Source organism: Miniopterus natalensis, chromosome 10 (assembly GCF_054644295.1).
Source record: "Miniopterus natalensis isolate mMinNat1 chromosome 10, mMinNat1.hap1, whole genome shotgun sequence".
Taxonomy (NCBI): domain Eukaryota; kingdom Metazoa; phylum Chordata; class Mammalia; order Chiroptera; family Miniopteridae; genus Miniopterus; species Miniopterus natalensis.
Window position 1 is genome coordinate 73,933,296 of NC_142090.1, and position 24,479 is coordinate 73,957,774.

The following is a 24,479-nucleotide window of genomic DNA, read 5'->3' on the forward strand; positions in this document are numbered from 1 at the left end:
TAATTAGTCAGGTTTGAGTAGATACTATGAAAAAAAAGAAAAAAACCCTAGCTCTTTGAAATGCTTTGCTAAATTTGTCATAAAGAGAAAGTATAGAGTGTATCATATCCTACTTTAACAGTATCCCTTTATGCAAGAAACAGTTTTTAATACCTTTATTTTATTCTGCTACAGCAAAATATTTCATACACATATTTATTACCACTAAAACATGCCTTCCCAGAGTCTGTTATTTATGCTTTAGTCAGAAACTAGCAAGATTCACTGAAACTTCCAACTATTTTAGGCATATTTTATCGTTATTAATAAAAACTTAGGTGTTGATTTACTTGCACAATAGTTTTGCATATAATATACTTGACAAGCATCCTTTGTATAACTGTACATATATTTCTTAATAAAATAATAACACTGCTTCCTGAGGGGCTGGACAGTAGAGGGTAAAATCTGTGGAAGCCTGGACAGTTGCTGAACACATCTGACAATGTATACGTATCATCTCTTCTAGTCTTAGAGAATGCTTGTTGCAGGTGAAAAATAAAGAATTAAAAACCTTTCAGTGAATGATACAGCATAGTAGTTTGGGAACTACTGGTGTTAATGATTTTATATCGCTTTGGGAAATACTGAAGCTAATGTAAGAAAGTGTGTACAGTTCAGTCTAAAAACAGTTCCTACTGAAATAGTTCATAGTCTTTTTTATGTGTTTTTCCACAGTGTACCTCTTTGAAAATATTTTGTTTTCAAAACTTTGTTGTTTTAAAGGATAAAATTTCGGTCCCAAGTAAAACAATAAACGAATACTATTAGGTTGTTTTATTTCATTTACATAATTAAGCCAACAGATTGTAGCTTCTATCACTAAATGGCCTGATCATTTCTTTCAGGCCATTTCACATAATCAATTGAGAAATCTCTTATATTTACAGAGAATTTATTGGCTTTTGATTGTAATTCAGCCAACTCTCAATCACTGTGGATATCAGGAAGAAGCCTTATCTCTTCAAAAGCAGTGATAATGTACAAGATATACAAATATGCAAAGATCCACAGAATTTAAGAATCTCATTGAACTACTAGGTAAACTTTTGTAAACTAAGTCCTTTGTAACTTAGCAACAGTAACACAGTATAAAATGTTTTTTAAAAAACAACCAGTACCATGAAGAAAAAGGAAACCTAGCTTGTTCTTCAAACTAGTGGAGAAAGGTATTCAAACCAGTTCAATTAACTTCTAAAATGAGTTAAATTTTCCTTTCTCTAGTTTAGTCACCAATACTCAGGAAGCAAAGGAGGTGAACAAAGCAAGAAACAGCCCAACACGTAGCTACTTTCCCCCGAAATAACTGAGAGTTGACTGCAATTACTTACCGGCTCTGAGTCAAATCCTATCTGTCCAGTTAACTCTGCTAACATCTTGTCATGGTAATCATCCAGTTCAAGGGGGTTCATGGGCCCCAGACCTTAATGGAAACATCACGTCTTATTATTTTGTTAAATGAAAAATGACCTTTTAGAGAAAAACCCATTCCCCTTTGTACTAGAATTGGAACCAATAAAATGAAAACCAACTTTACCTCCCAGTTACCTGCTAAGAGAAAACTTACCACCCACCTTAATTTCTATTAGTACTTTAAGAAATGGGGAAATATTAGATGAAAGCTTATAACAGCATTTTCAACTATCTAATTATGTTCTTTTTACTTGTATGTGAACTCATACCTGTAAAATCACGATTATATGAACTGATCCAGTGGGACCGCTCAAGATTTCTTTGTATGTTGGCTTCTTTTAGAGAGTTAACAGGATCCCATGAATTTAAAGAAGTGTTAGGCGCAAAGGTTTTTGGAGGTTTGGGGTAGAACACTGGCTTGTTTTTCTCAAAACATTTAGGAAACTAGAATATGAACATAAAAGATTATTGCAATTAATGTCACCTAGTAGAATAAGGGCTGATTCAACATCTCACCAGGAGTGGGGCAAAGAAATTCCAGGCAACAGAAACAATGAGAGTTGAGCTGAGCTTTGAAGAGTTAGCAAGTTTTAGATAGGCAGAGGCCATGAAAAGAGGGTATTCAGGAACAGGAAATGGCCATGAACCTGTTAGAGGACTAGCAAGTAGAGACAGGCTGTAGGAGGTCTCTGTAGCTCAGTTAAAACATTAGGATTTACACTTAGGTCAAGGGGAGCTAGTCAAGGTGGTTGCAAAGCGATGTGACATGAGGAAAGCAACATGAAATTAAACTACAGAGCTGTAAACTTTGGCTATAAGAACATGTAATGATGGAATGATTTATAGAATAACTTCTCATATTTCTGGGTTGCTTAGATATAGGTTTTGCTTGAAAGAATGAAAGAGATCCAGTAAAACAGATGATTCTTCAAGGACTTACCTTGATGTATAACTTTACAAAAAACAAACAGGAAATTGCTTACTTTATAGACAAGTATGTGACGTTGCAGTGAGCACACTCTGGCCTGCCACATGGTCTTTCTATGTGGAATTCAAATGTTTCCAGCCTTCCGTAATTATTTCTTACCTACCCATAGCTTGTTAGGTACTAGGGTATAACATGGAAAGCACTTGGCACTGCCCCTCACACTCACTGACCAATGAGTGTTAGCTATTATTACTTTCAGAGTTCTAGGTATTTTCCTTCATGATTTCAACTTTTTTCCTTTTTTATCCATGTGAAGACATAGTATGGAGGTTAAGAGCAGAGACTGGAGTCTCACAAGCCCGACTTGATCATGAGAGAGTCACAAACTCTGAGCCTCAGTTTCCTCATCTATAAAATGGGGATGGTGATACCTTATGAGCTTATTGTAAGGGCTAAATGACATACTGTATCTAAAGTGGTTAGTGTGTAGCAATTTCTCAATAAACACTGGCTATTTTATTTTTGAGTCTACACAAATATAATGGTTAGGACAATAAACTGCAAATCTTTCTGAAAATCTCTCATTTACTCTATGCATATTTGGAGTAACGTGATATATTATGAACCATAAGAACAGAGTTGGACACACAGTGAGTGAAACAGTCCTCTTCCACTTTCTTTCAGGAGGAACCTTTTTTGTAACTGGAAATGTTACATAACGGCCCAAATTATCTGAAATCAGCTAAGGAAACAACAAAATGTGAATCCTGGTCAAAATCTCAATATTTTCACCCAGATAGAATATAAAAACAATCCTTCTTTCTGATTTTTATAAACAAATAGAGTAAAAACCTTTTTATTTGTTTTAAACACACATTAAAAAAGCACTTACATCATAATACACACTCTGACCTGGCCAAGTCAAGGATTTCTTCTTCGAATCCATGGGAAAATCAAGCAGTTCATATCTGTAAGGATTACCTGGAATTTTTAGGGAAAGCACTGTTATCCTGAATATACAAGAACCACCTTCTAATTCATGTGACTTATGGGTGCAGGAAATAGAAACAAGATAATATGAGGTAGAGAGAAATTAGGTGCACATTTTGGGTGTACAGTTATAGCTCTGTTTGATTTCTTGCCCCCCCCCCCCATTTATGTGCAGCACGTGGGCCACACAGACCGAGAATGACTCTCTAACCCTAGTGCTCTCAGCAGCAGGAGGGGGACTAGTACTTTACCTTTCTTACTAATGAAAGGAATTTTTAGGTAAGTTATAAATCTTCCTGGATCCTCTTTCCAGTTTCAGTGAATATAATTCTAAACTGCCTGTGTTGGCTTTTCCCTGCCTATCAAGAAATGCAGTTAGTACTTGCTTAGCAAAAAGGTGTTGAAAGAGAACATCTTAAAAGAATACAGCTTCCTAGGTATTGGCGGTACAGAATTCTCTCCCCCGTTATCCAAAGGGGATATGTGAAACTGAAGACAGTACTGAACTCCACACATACCATGTGTTTTCATTCTGACAACTCAGATGCCTTCTAAGTGACTAATGGGTGGGTAGCACCATATAGTGTGGACACGCAGGAAAAGGGATTATTTACCCCAGGGTGGGACGGAGTGGGACATTGGGAGATTTCATCATGCTATGCACAATGGCGTGCAATTTAAAACTTATGAATTGTTTCTTTTTGGAATTTTCCATTTAATATTTTCAGACTATGGTTGACTGCAGGTAAGTGGGTAATAAAAATAGTAACTGCTCACTCTTATGTCTCTTTTACCCATGAAACAGGTACCAATACTCCCATTTTATAGATTGGGAAGTGGAGGCAGAGAAGTGAAGAAACTTTCCCATAGTCAATGGTGAGTAAGTGGCACAGCCAGAATTCTACCTATGCAGTCTGACTCCATAGTCCATGCTGTTAAATATTCCACTCTAATCTCTCTCAGAATGTTACTGTCTCCCGGAAGGTACTGAGGCTGACACTGATGATGGCAGTATGTGTTCTTACATTTGGGTTCAAATATTCATGTACAGAGGACCCACATTATAGGAGTTCTTGGGTGTTACCTTCCTCAGCCCACATTCATTCAACAAGTATTTATCTCTGCCTACCGTGTACCTTTTCTGTCACCTTCAATCTTTTGCCATAGGTTTCTTCTCTGTTTTGAGGTGTCTAATGTGGGAGAGACTTACCACCCTCTGCAATAAAACTCATCTGGGAAGACCCCAATGTTTGCATCTGTGATAAAATGCTCCAAAGTGATGAGGGACCAAACAAACTGCTCCCATCACTTTCTGAGTCCTATGTCAGTCAGCATCTTTCACTTTCCTCATGGCTGCTACTTCCATGTCCAGACTCTGATGCTCTGAACCCACCACTGTCCCTTGTGCTGATCACCTGAGCTAGGATGGAATCTTAAAAAGCTAAACCATAGGAGAGAGCAAAACGAAAATAGAAACAAAATATAAGTAGAATAAAAACGAACAATTCTACAGTGTTTGTTTCTGATTCTACCATGGGAGGCTCTGTATAAAGAAAAGTTAAGAGCATCTGCAGAAGATCTGATTTAATTGGTCTGTGGTGAGGTCCCAGCTGATTCTAAAGGGCAGCACAGTTGAGAACAACTTTTCTAATCTGATGGGTCACACTTTTGTGACTTGAGTCCTTTGCCTTTAATTTTATTATTGAATAAACTCCAAATATAAGAATACTCTTCTGATTTTAAATCCTATTTTACCTTTTGTCTTCAAAATCATTGTATCATAAGCCTTTGATGGCACAGTGGGAGGAAATGGCTGTTGGCCTCGGGCGTTGATGCCAGTGTAGCGATCCTTAGGTGATGTAAAGGTCGGGAACATGGCACCGCGACAGATGTGTGTATGGTAGGGGTGTTCAATGGGATACGGGGAGCAGATTTCGCTGAGATTCAGTTGAGCAAACAAAACGAAATGGAATAGAAGTGTAATTTCAAACAATTAATCATCACATATTTATTGGAAACCTTTGTGGCCAGTACTGTACTAATCCAAGGTTGCAGGTTCAATCCCTGGTCAGGGCACATACTAGTGATTGCATAAATAGGTGGAACAACAAAGCAATGTTTCTCTCAAATCAATCAATAAATAAATTTTAAAAAAGATTCATTTGTAAGAAAAAAAATCTGGAGGCCAGTCATTTATGAGGCCAGTTAGCTCTTTTTTTGTTTGTAAAGTGACTTGGTTTTCTTGCCCTTGTCACAAACTCTCTCACTTGAACATCTTTTTGAATTGGGTATCACATTATTTTATTGCTGATCACTAAACAATTTTCTAATTTACTTACTATGCTTAAAAAGTGCCACATCAACTACTACATGGCTTGGTACAGGACACCAAGTTGTCAACTCTGATGACATGAGAACAGAATCAGGGCATTCCTAAATTCCAAATGACTGACGTTCCATGGAATCATAACTAGTATAGTAACTGCTCTTTCAATGAAGCAATACTGACTGTACTTCATTTTCTATATTACACATTTGTTCTAAATAAATATTCCCAGTGTCCAATTCCAATGGATTCTATAGTAAACCATCCCCGTTGAGTTAATTTCCTCTTACAAATCTGCTTGAAAATAAGTAAGCATTTACAGTTTGAGCAAACTGTGAATAAAGTAGGAACAAACACATCTGTGCTCATGGAGAGTGTCCAATGTACTTGAGTCAGGAAAGGATGGAGTTTACTCTGGTCTAGTAAAAAGCCCATGTTCTAAGGATGGTCTTGCACATTCAAAGCCCTGGGGGCTTGCCTCATTCACCCTCAGGCAGAAAGCAGGGGACCTGGACAAGAAAGACAGAGATCCTGGGGATAGTGGGGCATGAAATGATAAATGCTGTCCAACAGCCAGTAGCCATTTAGTCACAAAACATTCTAGAAAGAATGACTATCAAAGTAAATTGAGTGTTATGATTGTCTTAATATGCGCTAATTCACTTATCTGGGTAGGAAATTCATTTTGATTCCCTTGGGTTCTTCCCAGTACCAGGTTGAGCTAAGATGTAAGAATCAGTGGGAATGTGGAACCACTGGAATTAATTTTTGAATGTCTGATACCATTTCCCATAGACTTTGAGTAGTTAAAGGAAAATGGTATGAATATTTCACAAAATGGTCAGCCTGTTCCACTGTTCCCCAAAAATATCTTAATAAGGAATCTGGGAGGTCCTTAGACATTGTCACTGCTGCATGAGCAGGAATTACATGACAGGACAATGTCTTTATTTATTTATTTATTTAAAAATATATCTTTATTGATTTCAGAGAGAGGAAAGGAGAGGGAGAGACAAAGATAGAAACATCAATGATGAGAGAGTCATTGATCAAGCCCGCAACCCGGGCATGTGCTCTGACCGGGAATCGAACCCTGATCGTCTGGATCCCAGGTCGATGCTCAAATGCTGAGCCATGCCCGGCCAGGCCCTGTGCTAACTGCTTTACCTACATTCATACATACACCCACACCCACACCCACCTACACACACAGGGTGTCCCAAAAAAATGTATACACACTTTTAATGATTATAAAGTCAGTGTTTAGTAACATACAGCTCATTTTCAAAATTAAGTGAGTTATCAGCTGTTAAAGTATGTATACATTTATTTGGGACACTATTTTATATATATTTGATTTTAGACAGAGGAAGGGAGAGAAACATTGAGGTGTGAAACATAAATTGGTTGCCTTTGGTACATGTCCTGCCTGGGGATCACACCTGCAACCAGGGTATGTGCGCAGACCAGGGATTGAATCCACCACCTTTCAGTGTCTGGGACAATGCTCCAACCAACTAAGCCACACCGGCCAGGGCTTTATCTACATTCTTTATCAGAGAATCATTCAACAAGCTAAACACTAATGTGCATTTAGCACCAGGGCAGAGTGGCCCATTTTCTACTAATCTGATGTTGGTAAGGACTTTCTAACGAAGGCCATTAGATTTGTTTTCATTATATCTTGTTTTCATCAGAAAGGCATGACTAAAAAGTAGAGATTAATTCCTTAATTTAGAAAGTAAGTTCTAAGGGCCAAGAACATGTTACATTACAACAAAAGAACCACAAGAATTCCATAAGCCATTTCTTTCTGGGGACTGGGCTCCTTGATAGGAAGTAAATTTGCAAAATGTATTTGGGTTTTGCCTGTGGCCAGGACTTTGGTTTCATGAAGAGGTAGAAGGTGGGGGTCAGGAGGGCAGGGCAGAAATGTTCTTCCCTTTGGGTTCTAGAAATGTGTATTTCCTAGCAAACAGTATTAAGTTATATGTGGTAGTGACCTAGGAAAATGTGATTCACCCTAAGACCTGAAAGCTATGGACTCTGTGTGTCCTGAGTCTGTGTATCTTATGAGATTTCATTCCATATGTTGCAAAGGTTATGTTTGTTTGTTGAAAAACATATTGCAAAATTATACCTTCCACTAGACTTTTAGGTTTTATCCCATTCAGGTTTTGAATCCAACAGTATTAAATGACCAGAATGTATTTTTGTTCCTTTAAATTAAGACTATGCAGTAAATAATTATGTTCCTATTATATTAAATGACTTGTAAAGGTTACTTTTCATTTTGTGTCTTGAGTCCTAAATAGAGAAGAAATGATAAGAAAAGGCAGAACATCACTCATGTAACCTCATATGCATTTAAATAAAGGAATTTGGTTTCTATACAACATAGGATGTGATGAAAATGGCATTTTACCTCTTCCTACCCAAACACATTACTCGTGTCCAATCATGAGAAAAACACCAGATAAATCCCAACTTGGGACATTCTACAACATATCTGACCAGTAACCCTCAAAAGTGTATAGATCATTAAAAAAAAAAAAAAAAAAAGAGGAAAGTCTGCAAAATTGTCACAGCCAAAAGGAGCCTAAGGAGACTACTAAATGTGATGTGGTCTCCTGGCTGGGATCCTGGAACACAAAAAAGACCTTAGGGAAAAACTGAGGAATCTGAATAAAGTATGCACTTTAGTTAATAGTAATGCATCAGTATTGGCTTATTCATTGTGACAATAGTACCATACTAATGTAAGATGCTAATAATAGGGGAAACTGAATCTGAGGTATATGAGAACTCTCTCTACTACTTCCCAATAATTCTGTAAATCTACAACTATACTAAAAATTTTTATTTAAAAAAAGGATCAGCAGGAGATATAATTGGGGGAAATTAGTAATACGGTAATCTTGGACTTGTACTATCCTCTCCTCCCACTTGTTAAAACCTTTCATAAAAAGTCTCATTTGTCCTCACACTAAGACCTACGGATTGCCAATACCTTTTTTCCTTGATTAGAACAGGGAAGGCCCTGGCTGGATAACTCAGTTGGTTAGAGCATCATCCCGATACGCCACGGTTGCAGGTTTGATACCAGGTCAGGGCACATACAAGAAGCAATCAACCAATGAATGCATAAATAAGTGGAACAGCAAATTGATGTCTCTCTCTCTCTCAAATCAATAAATTAAAAAAAAACACACAAAAACACAGAAGAAAAATACAAGTTGTATACTTACCCCACTGCTGAACTAGGTGGTTTGGGCATCCTAGAATAAAAACAGGAAATTAATCCTAATTTATATTATGGACTTTTAAAAGCTTATGTTCCTTTTAGAAACTTCCTTAAGAATAAAGTAGTAACCAGTTTTCCAACTACAGTGTCTTTCAGGTAATACTAACTTTATAATATCTTGATTGACTTTCTGGATCACTGAATAACTGACCAGAGAGATAGGATGTCATCCTATCTCAGTTGTCTACTGATCAGGTTTTTTCCATTCTGCTTACTCTAACTTCAGTCTTACTCAACACTGTTGTGCATTTCTTATTTGCAGTGCAGGTAGGGCCGCCTTCTTGTAATGACAGAGCTCTGGTTCTTGCTGATATTCTCTCATAGTCAGGTGGTAGCAAAAGTGCTCCGAGGCAGTCCGCATGTGGTGCAATGACACGACCTTAAGTGAACTGAATGTGGCCTGGCTGGATACGCCGTATCAGTACTGTGTGTGCTTTGTCCTTTTGCCCAGGATTGCTGATCTCTCCCCGGTGACAGGCGAGAACAAAACTGAACAAGGTACTGAAGGTACGCCTTTTCTGAATCAGTTCATTTGAAGGTTGTGTATTTACTAATTACACTGAGCCCTGCATGCCAAGAAGTAATACTGCAGTCTAGGGACAAAGTCCACACTAGGGAAGGATTATCATCCACTTTCATTGGGTTCCAACAGTTAGTTTCAAACTATGCAAATATTTCTAAAGTATTTCAGGCATAAAAAATGAACAGAATGTTAATCAGTTGATAGTAAAGATCAGTGATATTGAGTATACGCTTTAATTTTTTGTTTTTCTATTTAGAAAATGGTATATTACCCATATAATTTTATTAGTCTATAATATAAACATTAGTCTATGATTCACATGAACCATAAAATATTTATATCCTTCTTTATTTGGATTCCAAGTCTGTGGGGTTTAGAACTGGGGAAAAAAAAAAGTCTTGTCTTTCAGTTATATTTCTGGTTGAGTTGGGGAACAAGGGGGCAATGAATGTAAGAATCCAAGGGATCTAGTTACTAGATCGGCTAGTATTTATGAAACATTAAGTCAGCATGTAAAAATTTTCTCGTGACAAATATTGCTATGATATTGACAAGTATATGCCTAAAACTGAGTTGATTCAAAATGGAAAAATGTATTTTTTTAAATAAAAGGAAAGTTTCTAAAAACTCCTCAAAGTTTGAAAATAAAATGAATGAAAAGAAAATATGCTCAGAGACACCAATTCCTTGGCCTGAACCAGTGTAGTATTTTACTGCCACACTCAGATTTACTTTTCAAAGTTAATTAATCCCAAAAGGATAAACAAAGCCAAGCAACCACAAATATCATGTCTTTTTGGCTCCCTCTTGTGGCTGAACTCTATATTAACGTCTTACCCATAAACAAGATTCCTAATAATTTTAATAAAGGCAAAGGGATATTTTCAGTTACTTAAGTATTGTCAGTGCTTTATTTTTATTTGAAAATTTAAAAAGTATGATTTTTGTATTATATACAATAAACTATTTCAAAGAGTAAAACATAATTGCCAAGTATTCCTTATCCAAAAGAAACTTAGGGAGTAATCTTATTAAGAGTTATTTGTGGATTATCATAATGAACATCTCATAAAATTCTAATTAAAAATTTTGTTGAGGGTGCTAGGGCATTTTCTATGAACCTTTAAAGAAATGTAACATTCTTATTACATTGAGTAACTAGGTCAAAGGCAGGGAAATGGACCAAGATGGCCTGTACAAATCCCTTCGAACATTATAATCTGTATTTCCTATTTTTTCTTCACTTGGTTAAATACCACAAACTATTAGTGGGTTTTAGGTTTATTTGTTTAATTTTTTCATTTGTTTGGTCCTGGTTTCTATTATTAATGATCTCTATTGAAAAAGGAGCACTTCTGTGTTTTCCAAAAGTTCCCATTTTGGGGCTTTTTGGGGGCCTTCAAAAAAAATGTTATTTGATTTCATATAAGGAAAAGAAACTCCAAACTTACAAAGAATCATTTCCATAGGTGTCACTTTTTTTGTTCTGTGTCAAATAATAGAATTGTTCAATAGGGAGCCTTCTGAAAAGAAAGAAAAAATTAAATTGAACATGTTTTCAAATTAACGCAGACTAGAAGAAATATTTGCAATAAAGATACATAAAGGATTAATATCCAGAACATAAAGAACTAATAAGAATCTATAACGAAAAGACAAACAGTAAAAATGGAGAAAGAATAAGAACAGAAAATGAAATGTAAATGGCTATACCTAAGAAAAAAGTTCTCAACCAGAGAAATGCATTCTGATAACCAAGATACTCATTAGATGGGCAAAAATTATACAGTTTGATACTGTAATATAGTTGGCCGAGTGTAGGGAAAGGGATACTTTTAGCCATTACCAAGAGAATGTAAAGCATTTGGACTATATCTCCTAAAATTAAAATATTTCTATATTGTGACTTATAACTTCCACTTTGGATTTTCCCTAGAAAACCATTTGTGTATGAGCTCAAGCAAGCCTGTACAAGCATATTCCTTACTTATAGTTAATGCAAAAAAAAAAAAAAAAAAAAAAAAAGAGGAAAAATGACACGAATGGCTAAATAATCTATGTGATGTGTCCCTATTGTGAAAATTAAAAATTGGGGTAGATGCGTGTTTATAATCTCTAGATTGAATAGAGATGCAAAGAACAAACTTGCCTAACACTATATATCAAATGTATCCACACATAAAATAACACCATATATTTTCAGCGGGTGCCTACACAATTATGTAGATGTGTATGTAACACAAGGTGTGAAAGGAGACACATCAAAGTGGTAACTGCAGTTCTCTATAGGAAGGAAACTGGGATTGGTGGGGTGGTGGTTAAAGGAGACTGGATCTTTTAGATTTTTTTAAAAAGACAAAATTTTTTAGAGCAGTTTTAGTTTCACAGCAAAATTGAGAGGAAGGCAGAGATTTCCCATATACCCTTTATCCCGCACATCCATAGCCTCACCCACTATCAATATCTCCCACCACAGTGGTATATTGGTTATAATAGATGAACCTACATTAACACATTATCACCTAAAGCCTTCACTCTTGGTGCCTGTAATGTTTGAATATACACTGTAGTACTCAACTGTCCTTTGTGGCTGCCCAGTATCTTTTGAACACCACCCTATGTATCTCATTTCCCCAGTGCAGATTCCAAAAAACTTGCTTTCTCAGCCACCTCTGAGAATGGCCGTGGAGTGTGAGGTTTATCTGTACCCTACAGAATGCTCACCAAGAAAACCCCACGATTGAGAATGTTCTTATTAATTAGATAGATAAAATGAGTAACCTATGTAGGCATCAGTCAGGCTTTCTCTGGTCACCTCAGTGCTTGCTCAATGGATGCATAAACTAAGTTATCATGGGGGCAGACACAGAAGTTATCATGTAGGGACTCATCAACATGAACTTCACCCTCATCAAAACTGACCTGGCCACATGTGAGTTTGCCAGCAGCAGTGACCAACCCTAAATACGTCATAGAGAAATATCTCCCCGGGTGTACTGGTCAGCCACCTGGTGGGAGGCTGGTTACACTGGACCCTTCCATCGTGAAAGGCATGATTTATCCTCACAGGACTAGACACTTCTAAATATGGATTTCCCTTCCCTTCTCACCATGCTTCTGCCAGTACCATCATTGGTGGTCTTTCTGAATGCCTTATTCACTGCATGCCATTTAAACAATATTACTTTTGACTAATTTACCACAAAAGAAAGAAGGCAGTGGTTAAATTGAAAGGATACACTGGTCTTATCAGATTTGCAGAATTGCAGGATAGCCTATTAAAGCTTCAGTATGGCTGAGAATTGTCCTAGAGTATGGCACATGCTCTGAACCAATGACCAATAAACAGTTTCCCCAAAGCCAGAATGCATGGTCTAAAAAGCAAAGGGTGGAAGGGGGAGTGATGCCGCTCACTGTTTATTTTGTTGTACCTGAGAACTAAATTTTACTTCCTTCACAGCCCCTTGGGCTTTGCTAGTTTAGAGGTCAAAGGAGAAGTGCTTTCACCAGAGAGCACAACAATGGTCCCATTAAATTGGAAGTTGAACTGATGATGTGGTAATTTGGGGTTCCTTATATTCTGGAGAAAACAGGCAAGGAAGGACTGTACCTAATAGGCTAGGATGATTGATCCTTAACGTCAAGGGCAAGAGGATTGCTGCTATACAATGACGGGGGAAAGGACTTCTGGAACCTAAAGAATCTTTTGGATACCTCCGAGTATTGCTTCTAGTGGCATAGAGTTATTGAAATACTGTAGCAGCCTCACACTAAGAGCTTAGATCTCTCAGGAACAGAATTAGGGGTTGTCCCACAAGGTAATGAACTCCTACTGGCTCAGGTACTGGCCGAAGGCAAGGAAACTCCAGGGTAGTGGAGGAAAGAAATTATAACACCAAGAGCCTCATGCCAGCTGTAGAAATAAGGACTGTAGTCACACCCTATATTTTCTTCCTTGCTGTGTCCTGTACACTTTTATATATTAACTAATTTTTCCTCTCATTTCCCCTTATTATTTCATATAGGGCATGTCGGTGATGGTTTATTAACTTCATACCTGTGGACTATAGTTACAAGATTATGACTGAACTAGACAGGAGTGAATGTCACCCAGAGATTATGGACTTGGAGCTGGATGCAGGAACTGATGAGACTTTGGGTCTTCCCTTCTGGGACGTGAGCACATTTTCATTTGTCTGCTTTTTATTGCTTTACTTAAAAAAGGTCATCACCTGCCACATCGGCTGTCCTGTTGTTAATGTCACTCTCTAGCTGTGACTTGTCTTTCCTAATTTCTTTTAACTGCTTTAGAACAAACTAGTTAGCTAGATTGTTAGTAAACTAGGTAACCAGGATTATTAGAGGAAGCAGGAGTAAGGAGGCTCTGTGTGAAGGTTTGATGGATTTTATTTTGAATAAATTTCATAACTTTTAGTAAGTAATTAATGTGACATTGTATTTGCTGCTCAAGATTTTTTTTGCTTTCTCTTCAGTTTTAACCCATACTTTGAATAAAGTTGCTCAAAGAGTGACTTTAAGATTTATAAATGATTACTGAAATATTTTAATAATTGAAAACAATGCCCCATAGATTCTAATGACTATAGATTGATGAACAAATTAGAAATCAAAAGTTCCAAAAATTCAAGAACATCTGTGCAAATTAGGCCACATACTTGCTCAAGCAAAAACATTTTAATTTAATCTCTCTCAGGAATATTCCCACTTAGTTTTAGATAAAATGTGATTAGCAAGGGAATTAAATTAATCAAAATTTCTGATAATAATACTTGAACATCCCTACTGACAGCATCCATAAACACAGATTTTTCTTTACTGACTTCACAATTAGAATTTATATAATTAGTTTTTCCCATCTGTGTCTTCTTATAAATAGTAAAATAAATAAGTTTGGAGGAAGATTTAAATTAAAAAGGACTCACAATAGAAATAAAAATGAGTAATAAATACCTCTATGTGAAAGGCAGAAAGATCATTTACCTTGACCAGGTTTCTCCACCAAACCCATAGTGCTGATGTCCCTTGCCCATGGCATGAGGTTCGCATTTTGGCCTGTGCTCCTCAGGCAGTGAGATGGGTATCATCCCACCATATTCCCTGTCAGCGCCCCATGGAAGCCTACACTGTTGGAGCGACTCCCGTAATTCCCGGTACCTGTGAAAAAAGAGACTTTTTAAATAGCTTCAATATGGGATACTATGGTCTGAATGTTTGTGTGCCCCCGAATTTATATGTTGAAATCCTAATGCCCAAGTGACGGCATAAGGAGGCGGGGCCTTTAGGAGGTGGCCAGGTCGTGAAGCTGGAGCCCTCATGAGCGGGACTAACACTCTTAAGAAGAGACCCACAGAGCTCGCTAGCCTTTCCACCACGCGAGGATGCCGCACGAAGGTGCCGGCGATGAACCAGGAAGCAGGCTCTCACCACAGCGTGAGCCTGCTGGGGCCATGATCCTCACTTCCAGCCTCCAGGACAGTGAGAAATACATGCCTGCTGTTTATAAGCTCCCGAGTGTGCGGGAGTTTGCTGTAACTGCCCAAATGGCTACGACAAGCAACTAAAGTTCCTACAGCTTCAAACTTATTTTTAGATTACATTTTCAGATCACAGACAGAATTCTCAGTGCTGGGTAGAGTATGACAGATGCTGGTTACTTAGGCACCACTGGACTGCTGAAGGAATGAGATTAAATTCCCGAGGGCCTGCAGATTGTTTGTGGGGGTGTGTGTGTGTAAGTAGTTGTAATATGTATGCTTATTTCTTTTAAACGTCTTTTTACTGAGATATAACTCACATGCCACACAATTCATCCATTTAAAGTGTACAATTAAATGGTTTTTGGTATATCACAAATATCTCAACTATCACCACAGCAATTTTAGGACATTTCATCACCTCAAAAAGAAACCTTCTATTCTTTAGCTATCATCCCCCACTTTCCCCTCTCAATCCCAGCCCTAAGCAACCACTAATCTACTTTCTGTCTTTCTAGATTTGCCTATTCTAGATATTTCCCAGAAATGAAAGCTATCTGTGGTCTTTTGGGACTATATCACATATCAGTAGTTCATTCCTTTTTATGGCTGAATAATATTCCACTGTATGGATATAATACATTTTCTTTACCCATCTGTTGAACATTTAGGTTGTTTCTACCTTTTGGCTATGTTAATACTGCTATGAACATTTATTTGCAAGTTTCTGTTTTGATACTTGTTTTCAACTCTTTTAGGTCTATATCTATCAGTGGAAGGCTGGGTAATACAGTAATTCTATGTTTAATTTTTTGAGGAACTGTCCAACTGTTTTCCACAGTAGAAAATTTCTACCACCAGTAATGACCTAGGGTTCCAGTTTCTCCATATCCTTGCCAAGTCTTGTTAACTTCCTTTTTTTAAAAAATTACAGTCATCCTAGTGCATGTGGAGTATCTTTTCGTAGTTTTGATTTGCATTTCCCCATTGATTAATGATGTTGAGTATCTTTTCATGTGCTTATTGGCCATTTGTGTATGTTCTTTGAAGAAATGTCTGCTCAGATCATTTGCCATTTTTCAACAGGGTTGTCTTATTATTGAGATGTAAGAGTTCTTTATATATTCTAGATACAAGTCTCTTATCAGAGACAGGATTTGTAAATATTTACTCCTTTCTGTATGTTGTTTTTTCATTTTCTCAATACCATCCTTTGAAGCACAAGTTTTTAATTTTGATGAAGTCCAATTTATCTATTTCTTACATTGCTGTTTGTGCTTTCAGTGTCATATCTAAGAATATATTGCCAAATCCAAGATCATGAAGATTTACCCCTACGTTTTTTTCTGACAGCGTTTTAGCTTTAGCTCTTAAATTTAGGTCTCTAAGCCATGCTGAGGTAATTTTTATGCATGGTGTGAGATAAGGGCACAACCTCAATCTTTTGTATGTGGATATCCAGTTGTGCCAGCACCATTTGTTGAAAAGACTATTCTTTCCCCATTGATTGGTCTTGGCTACAGATTATCTTTTGATTTTTAAAAATGGAGAGTACGGTAAAGGTGCAGAAACACTTGCTCCAAAGCTCTATCTAAAGCTTCTCTAATAGTGGTTCTCAAAGTGTGGACCATGGACCAGCAGCATCAGCATCTCCTAAGAGCTTGATAGAAATACAAATTCTCAGACGTAGGCCCAGTAACCTGTTTTAACAAGCTCTCTAGATGATTCTTACACATGCTAACGTTTTAGAAACACTGCCTTATTCAGCAGTTACCTTTCATAGAAATCAGGTCTCCAGTATTCCAACCCCTTACAACCGTACCATTCAGTGGGCTGGAGACATGGATGTTTCCTAAATTGGCTGGTAGGGCTTAGTCTGATTTGAAAATTGGTAGTTCAGATGACTTTCTGTTCTTTCTTAACATGGAAGTGAAGGACAGGGACTCTGTCTTGTTCACTTTGTATCCATGCTTTACAGGAAGTACTAGAGGGATGTCTGTTGAATGCATGCATGAGTGACATGAGTGAATTAGCAAGACCAAAGAGATGGATTTGTTTCCTGGACTGCAGCCTATGACACAGTAATGAAAGCTTCAGGCTAGGGAGAGGGCCTCACAAAACACTTAAGACTATCTGGCGAAAGATCTGCTTCCTAATTAGGAAGGATTTAATGACTTCCAGTTTCTAGTAATGGCAGTCTAGATCATTTGGACCAACCTACCCACTGAAAACAACTAAAAATGCTGAAAAGGGAGCTTCTGGGTTGATGAACACATGGAGATGTGGGGAGATAAGCGTGCTCAGAGAGCCTGAAGCTTTGTGCCTCTTCCCACACACTTTGCCCCATGCATCTCTTCCACCTGGCGGTTCCTGAGTTATATCCATTTATAATAAAGTTATCTTTCACCAAGAGATGAAGAGCATAATGTTCTAGCATGGATTCATCACAGCTGCCACAGCAGAGCAAAAGGAGGGCAAGTCACCGCAGAGAAAGTCTCTGCCACACTTACCACAGCATCCCCAGGATATAGCATAGTGTTTCCGAATATATGGTGCTCAGCAAATATTTATTGATTAGGTACTTTTCCTTGAGAGCAGACAATGACATAAAAATCTTAAAAAGGGAACCAACTGTACTTTGGGTTAAATTTTCTTGGGGAAGTTGAATTCTATTTTGATTTGATCTTACTGACTTGGCTGGAGAGTTGAATTTTGGGCTAAATCAGTAAAGCTGATACAGAACTCAGGAATTTGAGGCACAGTAGAGAAGAGCTACAGAGGTGAAGCAGGAGTGGAGAACAAGAATAATATCCTGCAGGGTCTTATGAGCCTTTCGGACTACGTGTCTGAGCAATGGGGAACCAGTTAGAGCCTTGGGAAAGGTGCTTAGAGAGAGATGTATGGATTGTGGGGCTTCTTACTTCTTAATAGCATACAGTGCTTGGCTTAGTATAATTTCCTGTAAATATCTGCTAATTGGAATTTGCTAACATTCATGACTATCTTATAAATGGAATGCTCTATCTCATCCAGTCACTAATAGAGGTTGGCAAACTACAGCCCATAGGCCAAATCCAACCTACTGCTTGTTTTAGTAAGTAAACTTTTATTGAAATGCAGCCACAACCATTCATTATATATTGTCTATTGTCTAAGGCTGTTTCTGTCCTATAATTCTGTTTACAGAATTGAGTAGTTTGACAAAGACTGTCAAGCCTAAAATATTTACTGTCTGGTTCTTTAGAGAAGTTTGCCAACCTCTGCACTAGTTAGTCAAGGAGGATCTGGGAGACCACTTATTTTGGGGTGCTGTCCAAGGGATGGTGGCATTCAGCTCTCAGACCTCAGAGGCCATCACCAGCACTAATGATTATGATCAACAGACATGGTTTGGAGAGTGTGACAAGTGAAAAAAATTTAAACACATTTGATTAATGACAACCTAAGCTTTAATATCTAAGTTTTAAAAAGTTACATTTAAATTAGATGAGTCAATTTCTCAACATCTGACCCTATATATTACACTGTCCCAGAGAAATTAACCAGTAGAAATGTTAATCAATCATTTGAGTTGGCATTTATCTAAAGCCAGTAAGTTAAAGGAAACCCAAAATAAGTTGTATTCCCCTTTTATTTTAGGGTCTCACATTTCCTCCCTTAGCTTTAATAATAATTATATAGAAGGAACAAATTAAAATAAATATTGAAGTTTTAGGATTAAATAATTTTAAAGCTTAAATAATATATGTCTCCATAACAAAGAAAATAATAAGATTATTACTGCTATAATCTGTAACCTCATAAAATTAAGTGTTTACTTGTTTTTAAGAAAGATATGCTCCCTATGGATAAACCAATATCTTTCTTTGATGTCACTTTACAGAATTTTGAACATTACATTCCAGTCTTGGGAAGCTCAATTTAGCTAGTAGTAATTACTGGAAGGCATGATTAAAGGAAAGCTCAGAACAAAGATGCTTTCATTTTTAATGTCAGGGAGCTAATAGTCAAAAAAATATTCAGTAATCAGAAAGCAATGGAATGAATCCAGAAACAAAATGGGAACATAAAATGAAATCTTAAGCAATTTTCAAGGCACTTCCTTAATTGATATGTTTGTCTGCCTAATAACTAGAGAACTTGCTAGAGGTAAGATGTCAACTGAATGGAAAAAGGAGATAGACATCTGTGATTCTAAATAGCTGTACCTGCCACTTAAATTTTCTATGGAAGAAATGCAAAAGAATACCACCTCTTTATTAATATTTTAAAAGGCAATCATCTGAGTACATGTACAGGGCAGGGCAAAAGTACGTTTATAGTTGTGAGTAGGCAAAACTGTTTCTTCTTGTATTATTATTAATTATTGTATTATTTTCCATACAAACTATAAATCTACTTTTGCCCTAACCCTGTATTAATGATTACTGTAATTGCCTCAAAATTTACCAGTGAAGAAAGTAACTGAAGTGTAGATTAACTTGCCCTAGAACAGCGGGTAAGCCAGAACCATAATCCTGGTTTTCTTACTATTTTCAGTGCTTTCTGCTAGCCCAGTGGTTCTCAAAATAAGCTGACAAACTTCTAAAAATGCAGATTCCCTAGACTCACCTCCAATCTAGTGAGCTAGAATATCTACAGATAAAGCCTGGGAATCTGCATTTTTAGAAAGCTTTTCAGGTGGTTTTGATACACCCTGTCTGCATACCAGTGGTGGGTAACAATGGTGCTAGGCGGCAGTGTCTATTGTGGAAAGAAAAAAAAAGTAGGCTAATGTGAGGAAATCATTTTGTACTGTTCAAATTACCAGCTTATTTCAAAATACATTCTGATATTTAAAAAAGACATCCCCTTAAGCACATCTATGTTTAGAGATTAAGCTGCTGAGAGCTCACATATATCGTCTTGTGTTCATCCTTACCATTATGAAGGGTAATTCTTAAAAGCCAGGAGCTTTTGTTTTGCTTTGCTTTTGCTATATGAGTTGGGAGTCACTGACCCTGAACCTGGTTTGAAGAAATAAGCTGGAGCATTGATAGAGCAGAGGTACTGATCAGGCTCTCTTGATGACACTTTCCAGAGCAGTTCTGAATAATAACATTGAGAAAAAAGTGAACTCTTTCTGTAAGCTGCCCAGCTGATTCTTAAGAGGGAGTTAATAGGAGGGGTTCTGAGAATATGGTCATCCTGGCTTTCCCATTTAGGGACTGCAAAAGGAAAGAAGTCATATAAGAGTAAAAGAGAGTTTTAGTCACTAGGAGCCAGGAACACGTTTGTACCTAGATATTGCTTCAAATAATACCTTATTGTAGTTTATAGGTAACTGAACATGTGTTGAATTTTATAGTCAGTTAATGAAAAGGAATTACTTTCTCAAAGATGCTCCTCTTAAATTTCATGCCAGTTAAAGAGTTTTGGATCCAATTATTAACCAACTATCAGATCAATAAGATAGAAGGGATCACAATTTCAGTGACAAGCCTTAGGTGAGTACTTTTGAGGGGATAAAGAATCAATCAGATATGGCAGCCCTAAATTCCTACTCAGATCCCTTTTGCGAAGAATAAAACCTCACAATGCTGCTTTTGAGCCAGGGTCACTGCTCATCCCCAGATCACACATGATCTGCTAAGAGTTCCCTCTGACTCAGCGGAAGCCCTGCCTAGTCTGATGGCCCTTGGACCTGAGTAGGAATTTTGGGCTGACAGCCACTTTTTGGAATCAGATAACAGCAGAAAAGCAGGTGCAGCAGGGACTAACTCAGAAGTGAGCTGAGCCCTCTTTCCCACAAATATGAAAATATTCCTTTTCATTTAGTGAAAACAGCAGTTTACAAAAAACATACTGAATACGATCTTTAAAAAAAAAAATGGAGAGAACACATGTTGAGATGTTAACAGTGGTTATTATTTCTAGATAAAGGAAGTACAGAGGTTTTCTTCCTTTGGCTTTAATTTCCTAACTTTTCTTTCTGTTAAAAATAGAAAATTGGTTTTCTTTATGGATTTTCATGATTTCTAAATTATTCATAAAGGAACGTGCTAGTTTTGTAATTAGGAAAAAAGCCTTCTTTACCTCTTTTCATATAAAGAGCATGCTTACAAACTGGAACAGACCTATGCAAGATCAAGAGGGTGAAAGCTTAGTTAAAAGAAGAAAGTAAAGTCTGTTGAGAGCCAGTGTTTAGTATGACAAAGAAAACTATGAGAGCCAAAAGAATCTTCACACTCTTGAAGGGCTGTTATCATGTAGGTGACCGATTTCTCTTATTTTGCATGGCTTCAGAGGGAAGAATCAGGATCAGCAGGTGGAAATTACAAGGAGGGACAATGTTCTCAGCAGGAAGAAAATGATCTAACAATCAGAAGCATTCAGAATTGGATGGACTGCCTGCATGGTAGTGATGTCCCATTTTTGAAGTGTTTCCACTGAGGCTAGGTGACATCCTGTCTGATTTCTTAAAGAAATAATTCTTAAGAGGTCTCGCCAAGTGAAATTAAAAAATAAAAACAAAACAAAGAAACAAGAAAACAACCACGCATGCCAGTTTTTCACCACCCAAGTGTCCTGAAAATCCCCCCCCCCCCAAAATGATTCAAGTAAATACAATACAGACAAGTTGGCACTAAGATCTTGGAAAATTTGTTTAACCTGTTACTTCATGCATAAAATGGGGATAGTAACAGTACTTATCTTATAGGGCTGTTGTGAGGACTAAAAGAATTACTACATAGAAAGCGTTTGGTAGAGTGCCCACACATAGTAATGACTCAATATATGTTAGATGCAATTTTAATCATATGTAATTAGTGTGTTGCAGAAAATTTGATAAACAAAAATAGTAGGCAGCAACTATGAACAACAGATTCTGGGAGTATTTTTAACCAGATGGTGTTATAAAATAAAAAATGTTTGAAACATTTATTTTCAAACGAAGGAACCAATCATTCTGGAATGCAGTGGATGAATCTGATGTTTACCTTTTAAAAATACACACCGAGTAACTTTTTATCAAGTTCCTAACAGATTTGAGCACTTTCAGGTTTAGATAACTATCATGTTATGCTTTCCCTATGGTGTGATAAACAGAAGAATCCCATAACCGTGTTTTTTCTCATATATAAAAATACACAAATATATTAAAAGCCTTTTTAATTGTTTTGCTTTCTCTAGTTTTTGTTTTACCTGTCCTCTGAGGAAGTTGGGCGAGTAGTTGTTTGCAACGGAGTGTGCACTTCATTAGAGTAAAAGGTGTCTGACAGAATGTCGGCTCCTTCCAGCTCCCTGCAACAGCAGGGCCTGCGGTGGATTACCTCCATGCTTCTTGGCTAAAAGGCACAATCTGGGAAAGAAAAGGAGGCCGCATTTGACTTGGGAGTGGACTGACTTGGGGACAGTCACACTGACCCTCCCTCAGGGCAGGCAGGACACATGCTTTGTTCTGCTAAATTGTTCAACCCAAAGCAGTCAGGGGCCTCCTTCCGAGATCACCGAGAGCCCTCTGGGGACCCTCAGACGCACATCAACAAGCAGCGACTTAAGTTCAATGGGAATGAATTTCGACTGGAACAAATCCGCACAGCAGAACACGTTCCTAAGTAGCCTGAACACAAGGCCTCTACCTCGCGGACATGGGCTTAAATTCAATCCCTGCCTCAAATTTAACCATAGCTACCAGGAAAACTTAGCGCATCACCCCGCCCCCATGGCCCTTCTTAAAAACAGGGAGACTCATTGCCCAGCAGGCTCCACCGCCGAGCTCCTGAACTCGGGGCCCCGAGGGCGGACGCCCGTCGCAGAGAGGGGGCACCGGCCTCGACGGGAGCGGGACCCAGAGGGTGGGCCCCCACCCCCCCTCGGCCAGGAGGGGCCAGGACCGCGCGCAGCCGGGGTTCGCACGCACGCACCTGGGACATCAGCTCCGCGCCCCGCCCCGCAGCGGGCGGGCCTTCGCGGGGAGTGGAATTCCGCCGCCGTCCGCCCCGCGGCCCGGGGAGCTTGCGGGCAGGTGCGGGGGGAGAGGGCCTGCGAGCGGGCCAGGGCGGGGTTGCGGCGCCTGTGACGGCGGCCGTGACCGCGGCACTAGGTAACGCATCCTTGCGGGCCGCGGGCGGCTCGTCGGGTTTCGCCGGGAGCCCGCGCAGGCCGCCCGGATCCCCAAGAATCGGAAGCGGGGCCGGAAGTGAGGGGCGGGGCCGGGCCCGTCCGAGGGGAAATGGGCGCCCACCCACCGCCCGGGCCCTCGGCCGGGCCCCGCCCCCGCCCCCGCGGGCGCCCTCTGGCGGCGGCGTCGCGTCCTCCTCCGACTCCGCGCGTGTGGCGGAGTCGGCCGGGCGGGCCTCCGCGAGAGCTGCGCCGAGGGCCCCGGGCAGGGGCTGGGGGTGGAGGACACGCTGGGAGGCCACTTCGCTGCCCTCGCTGGGATGGGGGACACGCGGCCAGCTCGAGGGCGCCGGCCGCAGGACTGCGCCCCCGCAGAGCCCGGCTCTTCCTCCTGGGGCCAGGGCTAAGGGGCGGGGCCGCCGCCGTTTGCCCCACCCAGGCCCCGGGGACCCAGCCCCCCCTCCAGGACGTTACCCGCCGCGGGGTGACGCATGGGAACCGCGGCTCTGCGCCCGCCCCGCCCCGAGTTTCCCTGCCGGCGGAGAACGGGGCCCCGAGGCCGGGTCGGGGGAGGTTTCCCCCAGGGAGAGGCTGGAGCGGGGCCCGCGGGGACGCGGGGGTGCTGGCGGGCGGAGGGCGGCCCGCGCCCCCGAGGCCGTGCCCCCGGCGGTGCTGACTGCGCCGCGCCCTCGGGGTGGCGCCCCGACCCCCGGGCCGGCGGCCGGGGGACTCCCCCCGCTCCCGCCTCTAGGTGTCGCCCCCAGGCCCAGGCGCGCGTCCCGCCGCAGACAGAGCCGTGGGTGATGGGTTTCCGCTGGTCTTGGCCCCCTGTCTGCTCTTCTTTTTCAGCTCGTAGACGCCGCCCCGGCCCTTTGCGGCCCGGGGCCCTCAGGCGCTCAGTAACCGCCCCGGAGGTGCTGCGTGGGCCTCCCCGCCCCTGCGCTCCGGGAGCAAGCGGCGCTCGGGGCGTCCCAGGACCCAGGCCGGGGCGTCCTAGGGGGGCAGCTGGTGGGGGTCTCTCCCAGACGTTGTTTCCTCCCCCCTTCCCCTCTCAGAAATCAGTAAAACATACCCTCGGGTGAGGATTTAAAAAAGTAATGAAAAATAATAAAAATCAACATGAGACAGGTTGAATTAAAAAAACAAACCCCAAAACCTTATCGGCCCAGCCCTGAGTATCCAGCTTTCCAGTACTTTCCATACTCCGCCCTAACCCTAACCTCAGCCCTGACCCTGACTGGAGTGAAAAAGGGAGGTGAGGAAGCAGAGAGATCAGAAACTGGAGGTGATGTGGGGCCAAGGGAGGGCTCTGTAAAAAATGGGAGATATTGCAGCATGTTAGTTTGCTAGTGGGAATG

At 39.9% G+C, this 24,479-nt stretch overlaps 1 protein-coding gene and 1 long non-coding RNA gene across 3 annotated transcripts in view; one reads left to right on the forward strand and one right to left on the reverse strand.

Moving 5' to 3' along the window:
- Nucleotides 1-23,026, reverse strand: part of SPMIP4 (sperm microtubule inner protein 4) — a 28,577-nt gene extending 5,551 nt beyond the window's left edge. Inside the window, exons 1-9 of one of the 2 annotated variants that reach the window (XM_016217047.2) lie at nt 22,926-23,026; nt 22,204-22,360; nt 14,525-14,698; nt 10,975-11,046; nt 8,945-8,974; nt 5,126-5,307; nt 3,273-3,361; nt 1,722-1,896; nt 1,371-1,462 (exon numbers count right to left, since the gene is read on the reverse strand). In XM_016217047.2, the coding sequence (XP_016072533.2) occupies nt 1,371-1,462; nt 1,722-1,896; nt 3,273-3,361; nt 5,126-5,307; nt 8,945-8,974; nt 10,975-11,046; nt 14,525-14,698; nt 22,204-22,337 (948 nt within the window). In that variant the 5' untranslated portion in view covers nt 22,338-22,360; nt 22,926-23,026. The remainder of the gene's footprint in view (nt 1-1,370; nt 1,463-1,721; nt 1,897-3,272; nt 3,362-5,125; nt 5,308-8,944; nt 8,975-10,974; nt 11,047-14,524; nt 14,699-22,203; nt 22,361-22,925) is intronic. The other variant, XM_016217048.2, reaches the window with a different exon arrangement.
- On the forward strand, nt 3,478-14,055 carry LOC107540323 (uncharacterized). The gene is made up of 3 exons (XR_001603492.2): nt 3,478-4,246; nt 9,452-9,507; nt 13,549-14,055. It is a non-coding gene; the product is annotated as an uncharacterized LOC107540323 (long non-coding RNA).
- Nucleotides 23,027-24,479: the final 1,453 nt, after the last annotated feature.